The sequence below is a fragment of the Agrilus planipennis genome, unplaced genomic scaffold (assembly GCF_000699045.2).
Source record: "Agrilus planipennis isolate EAB-ADULT unplaced genomic scaffold, Apla_2.0 scaffold193, whole genome shotgun sequence".
In the NCBI taxonomy this organism is placed as follows: Eukaryota; Metazoa; Arthropoda; class Insecta; order Coleoptera; family Buprestidae; genus Agrilus; species Agrilus planipennis.
Window position 1 is genome coordinate 541,092 of NW_020442456.1, and position 13,633 is coordinate 554,724.

Below are 13,633 nucleotides of genomic sequence, written 5' to 3' on the forward strand. Positions count from 1 at the left end.
GTATACACTTCCAGTAGTTCGCTCATTGTTCCAAGTAAACTAGATCAAGCCATTCAATCCAATGGCTATACGTCCAGGAGATCAAACGTGCCCTTCATCCCAGGAGAACTGCGCCGGAGATACCTGAACTACCGCCCGTAGGTTTCGCCTCCCTACCATATATTAAAACGGTCACGCATTGGGAAGTTATCGAAGAGTCATAACATCAGAACCTTCTTCAAACCCACATAACAGCTACGAACCTTAATAAGATCGGCTAAAGATCCTAGAGACCCTTTAACATCCGTCGGTGTTTATAGAATCCCTTGTTACTGCGGAGCAGTCTACATTGGTACCACAAAACGCAGCATCAACACAAGAATAGTCAAACATGAACGCTGCTAACGCTATTAACGATTGGAAAATAGGAATGATAATGTGAAATCAATAGTAGACAAGATATCCAACTATAAATTTTAATTTCAATCTGCGTATGAGAGTATGGAATACATAATAAATACAATCATTCAGATGATAGACGCATGTTAAAAACTGGGAACAATATCTTCTATCAATAATTTCATCTTCGCTTTTAGTTCCGCAGTCTATAAATGTAATTGTCATGCACTTGCACGAATGAGTGAGAATATAAATGCTACACGGCTAGCTCAAGCGAGTCATGGGCGCCGCCATATTGGCCTTGGCTGCTCTGCCGAGCGCCTTTCAGTTTTACCCCTACTCCGCGGCCGGCTGTAATGCGACATGCGATAAATGGAGGCGACGAAAGCATTAAAATTTAAATTCGGTTTTTTTATTTTAATCAGTTTTATTTTATTAAAACCCTTGTCGACGATTGAATTTAAACAGCAACTTTGAGGTCAGTTTCCTGCAAATAAAGGATAAATAATAAAACAAACATTCGTAACAAAGTTTCTTCAAATTCTTTAAACTGCGTAAATCATGCAGAAAATTTCTGAATCATGGATTGTATTACCATTTAAAACTCTTTCGTTAATGACTCTTTATTTGGCTTTACGTGACATTCACTTTCAAAAAAAAAATTTTTGTATTCGGAAAATATTTACTTATATGAATTTGAAAGAATATCAGGATTGAAAATCTGTAACTTGACTTTGAACGCTTTGACTAAGTCAAACATTATAATGACTGTTTTTATTAACACCTTGCAGTTTTATATTTAATTCATTTAAGTGAGAGCATAAATCAGTGAAAAAATATAACTTTGCTAGCCATTCTACATCCAATAATTGATTGTATTGGTCAATAATGTTCTCATTATTTAGAAATAATCTTGTTTCCTCCAAACAATCTACAAATCTTTGCAAAACATTTCCGCGGCTTAACCAGCGTACATTATTGTATGAATATTGTACGAAGAGTTTAACAATTCTTGAAATTTTCTTTTATTTAGTGCTCGTGCTGATATAAAGTAGATTAATAATTTTTAATTCATTTCTATCAAAAAAGATAAAAAAATAATTTTGTTTGTGTGCGTGCTATCAAAATTTTCAAACGTGCCACTTGTGGCACGCGTGCCATTGGTTCGCCATCCCTGGTATAGATAATAACAGTACAACTAGAATAACAAATATGCAAAAACGAACATGAAACAAAATATATACAGTAGAAAAAAAAACAGATAAAGGCAAGAAATATATATATACAAAGATGAGAGTCTGAGCAAGACTAAAATAACACTGGTTAAGAACACACTCAAACTCTAAAACTGGCACTCGACGGCTAACGGCTGGGTGAAAGCAAAAAAAAACTGATGGTGGATGGTGATGGAACTCCTTCTTCCTTGCCGTGGGTCGGTGGAATATTGGAGTTGTTGGTACTGATTTTTTTTTAATGTTTTCGTGGAAGAGGGGAAATCTTCAAAAGACACCCAGCCGTCCGTACGACTGGGTAGTGTCGGATTCCCGTGGAAGATGTCCTCGGACCTACCGACCACCCCTCTACCTCAGACCGTTCTAGGACCAATCAAGGTCCTCTTCAACCGTATGTGTTTGTGTATTATGTGATTGTGGTTTTTATATTATGTGAATGTTTTGTGCACTGAAAAAAAACTTTTGGGTGTTTTATTCCCACCAGCCATTAATGCTGGTGGGCGGGCAGTCCCTCCGGACTATGCCGGAAGGCCCTATTCAGCCTGCTTTCAGGAATCGTGGGAATGGGTGGGTGGTGGTTCCGGTGAGAAAGATGAGACGGACGAAATGAAGACAATAGAAAGAATGAAAGATTATCTGTGGAATATTACTGCCCCAGCATTTGCCTAAGTGATCCAAGGAAACCACAGAAAAACTTGGCCCAAGGCAGACGGACCCGGAATCGAACCGGCCGGCGTCCTCCCGAATGCTAGGCAATGGTCTAGACCTCTAGGCCATGCCGCTCGGTGTGCACTGAGGAATACATGGTTATTTATACAAAACCCCAGTACAAAGCAAGGGTTGGGAAAAGAGGGGTTGAGAGTGGGATGATGGCGGGGTAATAAGAGAAGGGCGAAAGGTAACATTTAAAAACGAATTCGTTTTTATCGTTAATTTCACGGGAAAATATAAAAAAGAACTAATTATAGAAAACGACAGGCCGTGCATGAAAATATAGTGTTAAACAAAGAGCGGTTGTTCTACGATAAAAATTAATAAAAATAGAGAAAAAGAAAGGGATTAAGTGGGAAACTACAACCAAATAGCGGGAATAAAAAAAACAAGAGTAAAGCAAAATATAAATACGTTAGTGAATTAAAAATAGAAGATAAAAGTTGTTATTGTAGGTGTTTGGTTGTAACACGGGGTAGTTCAGGTAGGCGGCAAGGTAATGAGCGTAACTACGTCACGGGAAAACCTGTAGTTATAGTGTTCCAAGAATAAATTTCATAGCTAGTAGTCCACAACAATGTTACCAATTTAATTGCTTACATGTTGCATTTATAAGAGAAGTGTACATAGTAACTACCCATTAGAATATTTCGGAAACTACATCGATTCGATGCTCTTCTCAATTAAAATAACGACATCCATGTAGCACTTCCGATTATATCGCAAGCTGACACCAATCTCTTTATTTTAAACGGAACACCCCGTACATTATGACGGTTTTGAATTCTACTTATAATTTTAGATGCTTTTCTACTTCTAAAATTTACCGTTTTCGGGATATTAATTTTTTTTTAAATATCACAGAGCAGTAGATTGCCAAAAAGCCTACTTATGTTACAGCATATCCAACGATTAAAACGATTTGAAGAGTTCTTTGTAAAATATATGTTTGAAAATTCGGAAATGCCACGATACAGTAAATGACTGTATACCATCTTGGAGCCACAATCCTGGATCAGCCAATAAGGAACGCTGTGGTCACATCCTGGTCAGCGATCACGCGTCTAGGTTTGTTTTGGTTATATTTATCTCTTAAAAGAACCGACTTTAGATCTGAAAAGTAAAACTGAACCAAAATATCCAACTTAAAATTTATTTTATATCCTGATACAATACCATTTGAAAAATTAAATTTAAAAGTCCTTGAGTGGTTAAATTTTAATGAATTAGAAATGGAATTAGTTGAATTTCAGTCAAGTACCATATGGAACCAAAAATTTGTTGATTTGAGAAATGATTTAGAAACTACTCAAAGTAATCGATTATTGGATGAAATAAATAAAATTGCAGAAGATGAAATTTTAACTACATGGAATTCAATTCCTGACACGTTTAATTGTTTAAAAATATTAGCAAAGACAATTAAATCTCTATTTTCAGAATTAAATTTTATAAAAAATAAATATAGGAATAGAATAACGGATGAGTCGAACTCTGCATGCGTACTGTTAAAATTAACTAAATATGAACCAAATATTAAATCTTTATCATCTTGTGTACAGCAACAAAAATCACATTAAAAACAATTGTTTTTAACGTGAATTTTGTTTCTAGCATATTGCTTTTTGTAAAACATTGATTAATAAAAAATTGTTTAAAGAAGAATTGCTTTTATTTGTTTATTTAATTATACTTACGTATAGTTTCACCGCGCTAACATTTCGAATGAAATTTTATTGTGGCACGTTACCTATTTAAAAAGGAATTTTTATGACTTTGTGGCACGGACATCAAAAAAGGTTCGCCATCCCTGATCTATACAGTTAGGTTTAAGTATGTAACTAAACTATTTGAAAAAAAGCAAAGACATCAACATTATTGTGGAATTTTAGAATGGCACCGCCAATAAAGATATAAAACAAAGAATAGCGAAGGGTCGGGTCGGTTTCAACAAAAAAGAAATCAGTTTTGTGCTTGCAATCGGTTAATTTGAAAATTCGAGAAGTATAAAAGTTAAGTTTGGAACACGGCTCCGCGTGGACTATAGATGTGAAATTTGGACGGTGGGCGTTGCGGAAAAAATAAATTAACAGCGTTTACATGTTAAGAATATAATATTTAAATACGATGTTAATTATGTGCTTGAATAAATATTAAATGAGCATTAAATCCCTTATTCTCAGACTCATGAATAACAATAAAGACATCTGTATAGATTTTAAAAAATATATACCAATGTTTACGTGGATTTGCTCAGGATAGGAAAGAGTGGAGGTGCGAGTCCAACCAGTCTTAGGACTGACGACTTCATGATGATGATGATGAATGTTTACGTAAGCATAGGGGGATAAGAGCATTGCTTACTTTGGCTGACGGGGGGTTGGCTGTTACTAAAATTCTGCTTGCATTATTACGTATTTCTGATATAAAGTAGCAAAAATCCGGGTTCGAACGTCCAAAAAGGGCAGGTAGTTTTTACTCATATTTTTTTAACTCAGTATTGAGAACCTGTGTATTGTTTGGCCCAACGTTGCGGTAGGATATCAAAGTGTACACGACTATCACTTNAACTGTAGTAAAATATTTCCTTGGTTCATTTATTTATAACAATTACTAAATGCATATAAATATAATCAGATCTTCTGAAATTTACATAATACTAGACTGCAATGAGAGATTAGTTTCTCCACTTAGGACTCGATCTTTTAATTTCTGAAAAAAGGAAAAAGCATTAATAATGAATTAAAACAAAAATAAGCTTACACTACCTTAGCAAATACGTTCAACAATATACGATTGGCGTATTTAATTTGTTCATTTTTATTATCCCTCAGTTTTTTCTGAACCTCCGGTAAGTGTTTATATTTTTTATTTGTCATTTGTCTCATTTCAGCTGAAGTGAACAGCTTTTTCGGTTCTAAAACGAATTGTCACTTACTGCAAGTATCATCATCAATTAAGCAAAAGTTACATATCGTACTGTCATATTCCAATAATTAAATTTTCAAAATATTCATATTATCATATTTACAATTAATAAAAATAAGTTAATTATCTCTCATGCCTTCTGAATATGGTACATCAGAAATTGTTGGTAAGCGTATTGATTGCAGTAGTCCTTAATGTAATATTTTTTTGATTTTACTGTTCGCTATTAAATTGAAATTTCATTTTAATATAAATGTACACTGTCTGATAGGCATTCCGGAACAGTTGAAAGGTAACATCTGAATGCACTGCAGGGTACATCTCGTGATAGCGCTGCAACGTGTAAGAACTATGCGCGGTCGTGTTGTCGCCCTTCATTGTCGCAAGCGTCAAGTGACGAAACACGTACTCGTGACCTTCGCAGCAGTTGGTACGCAGATAGGCCAATTGCACTCCGTAGTTACGTAACACAAGAATAAGTTTATTTTGAACATATCAAGCAAATAACAATGTATTCGCACGCCAAATAATAGGATTTGGTGCTCAAATATGGACGGTGCTATGCGAATGTACTGGCGGGATGATACAGGAAATGTGGTACCGCACCGGAAACCGGAAGTCTACCTCAGCATGTAGCGGCGTAGCATTACAAAATTACGCTAATTAATGCTGATTCTCAGTGCCTGAGCAGTAGGAGTTTTCGACATGGTTATTACTCTCATGCCTATGTATATATGTTAGTGGGTGGTGCGAGATGGCTAATTCAATTTTTTACATATACATTCTTCTTCCTAAATTTTTCCGGAGTTTCTGGTTCAAGTGTCAGGTACTGAGGACGATTATTTTGAATTTACGAAATGTTTAAATAGAAAAAATAAATTAACAGCGTTTACATGTTAAGAATATAATATTTAAATACGATGTTAATTATGTGCTTGAATAAATATTAAATGAGCATTAAATCCCTTATTCTCAGACTCATGAATAACAATAAAGACATCTGTATAGATTTTAAAAAATATATACCAATGTTTACGTGGATTTGCTCAGGATAGGAAAGAGTGGAGGTGCGAGTCCAACCAGTCTTAGGACTGACGACTTCATGATGATGATGATGAATGTTTACGTAAGCATAGGGGGATAAGAGCATTGCTTACTTTGGCTGACGGGGGGTTGGCTGTTACTAAAATTCTGCTTGCATTATTACGTATTTCTGATATAAAGTAGCAAAAATCCGGGTTCGAACGTCCAAAAAGGGCAGGTAGTTTTTACTCATATTTTTTTAACTCAGTATTGAGAACCTGTGTATTGTTTGGCCCAACGTTGCGGTAGGATATCAAAGTGTACACGACTATCACTTAAACCACCGATAAATAAACATTCTCTTGTTTTTACTTATTTTCTTTAAAAAATCAAATACACAAGCATTTTATTTTTTGTTACTTTCGTTAGTCTTTTTCTAAAGAATTTATAAAAACAAAGAGTGAGTAAGCATACAGTATGTATATGCTTAATTGTCTTTTAAAGACCTTTTGATATAACATATCGATCTTTAAGTTGCCCTGGAATAGTACGTTACAATCGCGTTTTAAGCCGGCTTATAACTATAGGATATAATATAATATATATTATATCATCATGTAATTTATATTTTGAGATATAATAAATTTTTATTTTCTTTCAAAACATTAAAGGCAAGTCAGACCATCGCCGTACATATGTAATCAAATTAGATTCAAAATAGCTCCCCTATTCCTTCAAATGCATATTTAAAAATATTTAGTTTACTAGAATATCCAGGTTTATATGAATGAAAATAATAAATCGAAACTGAGGATTTACGTCAACTTCTATTTTAAAAAAATGTTTATCTGCCTAATTACTTACTTGAATCGTTTCTGTTAATTGAAGAAGCTAATGGAATTCCGTCAGTTAAGGCCAAAAGTTCCTTGTACTTCCGACGACACTGTTCTCTTATAATAGCCAGTTCGTATATGCATTTGCGTCTTTCTTCCGCTGATTGTACGAATTGGGGTCTATTTTTGTTTAAATACTCCTAGAAAGCTCGAAATTAAAAAAAAAACTATTCACAACACATTAATTTAATCTAGTGTAAATACGTAAACAAAACTTACATACAAAGGGACATTATTATCATCATACTCATACTCTGCAGTTTCATTTTCGTGGGTTGGCAGGTCTACAAAGCTACTTTCTTTTCTTTTTCTGTGATTACTATATCTGGCTTTCTTACTTTTCTTTTTACTATGAGGCAAAGGAAATTTAATTCTAATTTCTTGCAAAGGCCGTGTTTTCTTGTTTTTGCCAGAATTCTTATTATTTTCTACATTTCTATTAAGTTCACGTTCTTCCAGTATCAAAGTATAAGCAATAGGTAGTTTATGTTTATTTGTTACATTAGAATTGCTCTTACTTTGGTTTTTGTGGTCATAGAGGCATTTACAACACTCATTCTCCTCTTCAATTAGACGATTAAGTTTGGTTACAACATCCTTTATTTCAAACATAACGTTTTGGTCATCTTTGCAGCAGCAGATGGTCTTAGACGTACGGTCGGATTGGGATTGTTTCTCTTGCTTTTGATAATAACACTTATCATTTTCCCTGGACTTATCTTCTGAAGATACGTATGGCGTTTTTGAATCATAAGAACTTTTAATAGAAGTAACTTCTTCCGAAATTTCCTGTTCTGGATAATCCGACTGTGAGGAAATGCTTAACGCATCCAATGGAAAATTCTTATTTAATTTTTTGTCGTTTGTTAAATGATGTTCGCTATATGTATTCTCTTCATTATTTGCGTTATTTATACTTTTACTAATGTGTTTTGTACTTTCTGCTGATCCTTTCCGGGGCAGTTTCTTTGCTTCTTCTTTTTGTTCATTTCGTACAGGGACTTCGCTTATTTTATAATTTTGGTCAGCATTTTTTGAAGAGTTATTCTTATCTTTGAGCTTTTCTGGAACATTGTTGTGAATGTTTAATGTATTACGATTTAAAAGCGATTTAATTTCTTTTAATTCTTGTTCCTTTTGATCAATTGTTTTTTGCAAGTGAATAATCTTTTTTTGAAAATCACTCTGTGTTTTATTATTTTCAGATGAGCTTTCCGTAATAGTATTCGATTGAATTTTACCCTGTGTAGTGTTTTTATTACCATTTGCGAGTATAATTTGATTTTCTCCATTCAGTTTACACAAGTGTGGCGTACTAGATTGATTAGTTTTATACACAAAATTAGTTTTTCTAGTGGTAGCATCTTCATTTTTTTCGTGTAGATCTTTTTTAATAAAATTTGTGTTATTAGTCAAAGCAACTTTATTCATATTTGACGGTTTTGTACTAGATGAGGTAGATTGAGCATCAACAGTGTGAGAACGAGAATCATTTTCTGCGGTGTGTTTATTACTGCTACTTGTATTAGACGTTGAAGTTTTGTCATAATCTTTATGAGCTGAAGTACTTTCCTCAGATACTTCAAATGTATATCTTTTAATCAACGTTTTTTGGGAATTATTATTTACAATAGTGTGCACGGTTGTGGAAATAAGTTTGGCTTTTTGGATATCAAATGGCAGAGATTCAGAATTTACTTCAGTTAGTTTTTTAGATAATTCATTACATTCTGCTTCAGGACTTTGTTCTATCTCTGATTTATTATCAATTGTCAATTTGCGAATTACATTATTTAAAACCTTCAGATCCTTATCGTTAGAATTTAGAAGCTCTTCTTCTGTAATTAGTTTACTTTGAGGAAGCTTTCCAGTGGCTGAATCTTTTAATCTTTCAGTCGTTATTAGATAGATGGTATTCGTTTTTTGAGTTACACCTTTTTGTAAAGGCTTCACGTCGACTGTAGTTAAAACTTCAAAATTGTCTACATTAGCCTTCTTCCCATCTTCTGCGTTCTTCATTAGAGTACTACTATTACTATTGGTATCTTTTACTTCGTTGCTATCTACACAACTGCTACTTAAATAACCATTCGTACTTTCTAACAGATTTTTAAGCTTGCTCAGGTAGGCTATTTCACATTTAATCCAATTAAGTTGATGCAGTTTCTCGTTTTTTGCGAAACGTGTAACAGTTTCACTATCATTGTAGGAATCACTTGAGTCAGGGCATCTTGAAGACATCTTTTCTGCTTGTGTTTTGTCTTGATTCCAATTCCGTTCTCTATATTTTTCTGGAAATTTATACTTTTGATGTAAATTCGAAATGGAATGATGATTATCATCTCCTTTCCCTTTGACACACTTAGATTTTTGAACTTCATCGCTGACCATCGTATAATGACTTTTCTTTAACTTATCATAAGCCGAAGAAATTTTTTGATCCGTGCAAGGTAGTTCGGTTTTTTGATAGAATACTTGTTTTTCTTGTTCAACAGGAGCTACAATTTCATTCGAAAATGTTTGAAAATTGAGCGATTCTTTATAATCTAAGTTTCTATTAGGGCTTCTTACAATTGGAATCCATGGTTTATTTTGGTGCAAAAGGTTTCTTTTAGTGGCCCGTTTATGATTGGTGTTAGATATAATTTTAGTAGAATTTTCTTTTGGTGGATCACTTAAATCACTTGTTGAATTAGTGGGAGGAGCTAAATCAAAATTACTTTTATTTAAATCAAATTTTGGACTAGAAAAACCTTCAGTACTCTCATCTGAGCAATTCTGTTCGATAATTTTCTTAATAATCATGTTAATATACTGTCTCTTAGTTGTACTATCGTATTTTTGTGACTTTATTAACTTCTTAATCAAATTGATGCCTTTATTAACTTTTCCTGTTGGTTCTCCTGATTTTGAACAAATGTTAGTTTGTAAACGATTTACTTGTTCTGTTTTACTTCCTGATGGAAAATTGTAAGTTGGTGCTGATTTCTCTTCCATCATATTTTCGATATTGTCCTCTTGATTAGGATGGTACTCTTCAGCATTAAGATATTGAAAGCTTTCACATTTTGATAGAGAACTGGCAGAATTGGGCCGCGAAGGATAACTACTAGAAGGATTTTCTTTTATATCAAGTTCGTGCTCTGAATGGGTGCCCTCGTGCTTTTCAGAAATTTTGTTCTTTTTAGGATACATCTGGCTTAAAAATGCATCTGTTTGAACAAGTTTTGAGGATAGGTCTTTGAAGCTCGTTTGTATATTTTTATTTGAATATGAAATTTCTTCTTTGTTGAAACAATCCACGTAAATAGGTTTTGAAATCTGTAGTTTAAATGTTCGACCCTTATCTTTGTCTTTTCTAGACATTTGTGTGTATTCATTTTTATATTCCAAGCTACCATTTTTCTGTTTTTTTAATTTAGAAGCACATGTCTCTCCATAACTATCTTTATCAAAAGGAGTTGATACTGCAATAGGTGCGTCGTCATCACTTGAACTTAAATCGTGCAAATGTGGATGAATATCGTCTACCTTTAAAGATGAAGATGATGAAGATGGAATAATCTTGTTTTTGTGTTCAACAGGCGATTCATCCCCAGAACTTTCGGGTAACATTACCAAACCTTGGCTGTTTTGCACATTTAAGGGAAATCTAGACATTGCTGGTGGTCGTCGCTCTTGTTCTGTGCTGCAATTGATACCTTCAGGACTTAATCTCAGCAATTCTTCATGAATATTTACTTTACCCGCGCTATTTAATACTGGTAAGGAAAGACTTTTTTGTAAAATTTGCACATTTTTGTAACCAATATCTGCTCCATTGTCCCATTCGAGTTTGCGATTTGATGCCAGACTACTTGTAGGGCTGATTTCCTTATTTTCATTACCTGGTTTATTAATATCGAGACCTACTTCTTCGGTTTCAAACTGATTTTCACCTATGAATTGCGGTCTTGAACAATCAGCAACGGCTATATCTTCAAAACTGTGAGTTTTCTTAGTTTTAGAACCACGAAAATAACGAGAAAGATTTTCTGATTGTGAAAAATTATTAAAGTATTCCAAAACTTGGGAGGTAACCGTATTGCCACTGTTGCCTGAGTCTAAATTTTGATCTTTGGATGTATTAGCGTTCGGTTCCATTGTTTTTTCTGGAATTCACAAAGCCTAAAATAAAAATACCTACTTACCAAAAAAATATTCTTAATATTACATATCAATAAACAATAAAACAGTAATACAAGTAACTTTTCTGACACCATAGGCGGGTTATGAACCCCGAGACTATAAATAAGCAGCCCTGTAAAGAAATTGTTAGATTCTAATTTAACGCCGAATAAAACGTATGCTATTAAAAAGTATTTTTATTTACTCAAATANTGCTTAAGACGTTATTCTCTCAAATCAGTATTTAATATTCATATTAACTTTATTAATTTTATTAAGAGAAGTATTTTAACAAATACTTAAATAAGTTCTTTCCGTGTTACAAAGTGACAAACAACGACATCTAGTTGCGACAAGGAGACCAAGAAGAATTCCTAGTTTTGTTTACTTATGGTATGTTTCTTTTGTAATGGTAACAACAAACTGGCGACGAAGATGGGATACTTTAAAAAAAAAAACACTCAATGCAGGTACTAATAAAAAAAAATTGCATACTTGCAATAAAACGAAGTGTTTGTTTATCCAAAAGTAGCGATACGAACTCCGGAATTTCGTGAAAGTGCAATCTTCAATAAAAGATGAATAAATAATAATAAAGAAGCGCTCGTGCGCCTAGAAATCGCGACTCGCATAGTCTTTCGTTAGTATTTCACCCCTTGCATTTCGTATGGAAATCTCTAAACTTAGAGGTAGGGCTTCTAATTTAATTCTCATTAATTAATTTAATTAACAGAGTGGAGCAATGCAGAAAAGTTCATCATCATCATCATAAGGTCGCTAGTCCTAAGACTGGTTGGATACGCACCTCCATTCTTTCCTATCCTTAGCTAATCTTCGCATTTCCCTAAAATTAGAACAACCCACATCCTTAACTATTTGCGAACAGTAATCTAATCTAGGTCTACCCCTCCTAACTCCTGTTTCTGCTTCTAATATGTTTTTGACTAGACCTTCATGCCTACTAACCTATTTGGCCTATTTCTTATTAACTTCCATAGAGTCCTCTGTTATCCTATTCTTTCTAATACCTCTTCATTTCTAACCTTCTCTATCTACGGTATCCCCATTATTCGCCGGTAATACTACATTTCGAACGCTTCTAACCTATTCTTAATTAATTAACTAATTTTGACAAACATAAAATCCAACATTTCAATACCAATAAGTACGAAGAGGAATGTGAAGAAAATAATGAAAAAGATTTGAACCCCGACGAGAGCTCCAAAAATCCATCCAAAAAAAAAACACACCTTTTATTAAATTTAAAGATGACAGAAACTCCTACTAGTTCTGTATCAATATAGGAGTCGGAATATCTATTATCCTCTCAAATCTAGCAAAGGATAATAGTAAGATTAACGGTTACAATCTTAATTTTCAAGTAGTAAACCTCAACAAAGCAGCAAACGGAATAGTAGGCATGGACTTTATTAAAATACATAAAGCTAATATTTACTTTGAAAATAGGACCTTTCATGTAGGAAAGCGAAAATACCGCGTTCATGTATCAGAACCATAACAATATAGAAGTAAGGTGTAAACAAATTATTCGTTTAAAAACAGGACTAAAACCCGGAACCGAAGTTATCTTTAATAGAATAGATAAAGGATAGAGAAATATACTCCATTGTTTTGTTTTAAGGTAGGTAAATGCGGCATCATAACAACAAACTGTATAAATCTATCCGAGAAAGACAAAACTGTTGTATAGAGATGCATCTAAATCGTTAAAATAATGGTTGGATTGACAAAATTAATAACTTCCTGTCTGTCAACCTTTGAATGATCAGTTTGCACCCATACATACTCAAATTTCTGGTGACAGAAGTACAGTATGTGTAGTTGTGAAGTGATGTGATAATCAGAAAATTCAACAACAATTCAGCATATTTCAGCTGTTTTATTGTAATTCAGAGGATTTCGTAGTTTCTTGCTAAAGATACAATAATTGGTGATTTGGCAGATGCCAAGAACTTCAAAATTCCATGGACCATGAGATTGAACCAGGAAAACAATATCGATTCAATATTTTAGATTATCCATTTCCAAGGGGTTTAGAATTTTTCGGGCTCTCTTCAGTTAAAGCCTTAGAAGGCATTCATGGAATATCTCTTTGACCGGCCTTCCCGAACGTGGTGCATCTTCGACATCAAAATTGCCGAGATCGAAATTTAGCGAACCAGTTCTGGCACTGGCGTACTGTCAACACACCTTCTCCATACACATCAGTCAATTTCTTTCTGGCTTGAACAGCATTTTTACCCTTTCTGTAGTAAAACAGTAAGATATGTCGAAAATGCT

The 13,633-nt window shown here is 33.8% G+C and overlaps 1 protein-coding gene across 2 annotated transcripts in view; it reads right to left on the bottom strand.

Annotated features, from left to right (window-relative positions):
• Positions 1-4,902: 4,902 nt before the first annotated feature.
• LOC108736790 (cytadherence high molecular weight protein 2-like) overlaps positions 4,903-13,633 on the bottom strand; it is a 23,520-nt gene continuing 14,789 nt past the window's right edge. Inside the window, exons 2-5 of one of the 2 annotated variants that reach the window (XM_025980582.1) lie at positions 7,385-11,332; positions 7,137-7,305; positions 5,090-5,238; positions 4,903-5,033 (exon numbers count right to left, since the gene is read on the bottom strand). In XM_025980582.1, the coding sequence (XP_025836367.1) occupies positions 4,971-5,033; positions 5,090-5,238; positions 7,137-7,305; positions 7,385-11,308 (4,305 nt within the window). In that variant the 5' untranslated portion in view covers positions 11,309-11,332 and the 3' untranslated portion in view covers positions 4,903-4,970. The remainder of the gene's footprint in view (positions 5,034-5,089; positions 5,239-7,136; positions 7,306-7,384; positions 11,333-13,633) is intronic. The other variant, XM_025980583.1, reaches the window with a different exon arrangement.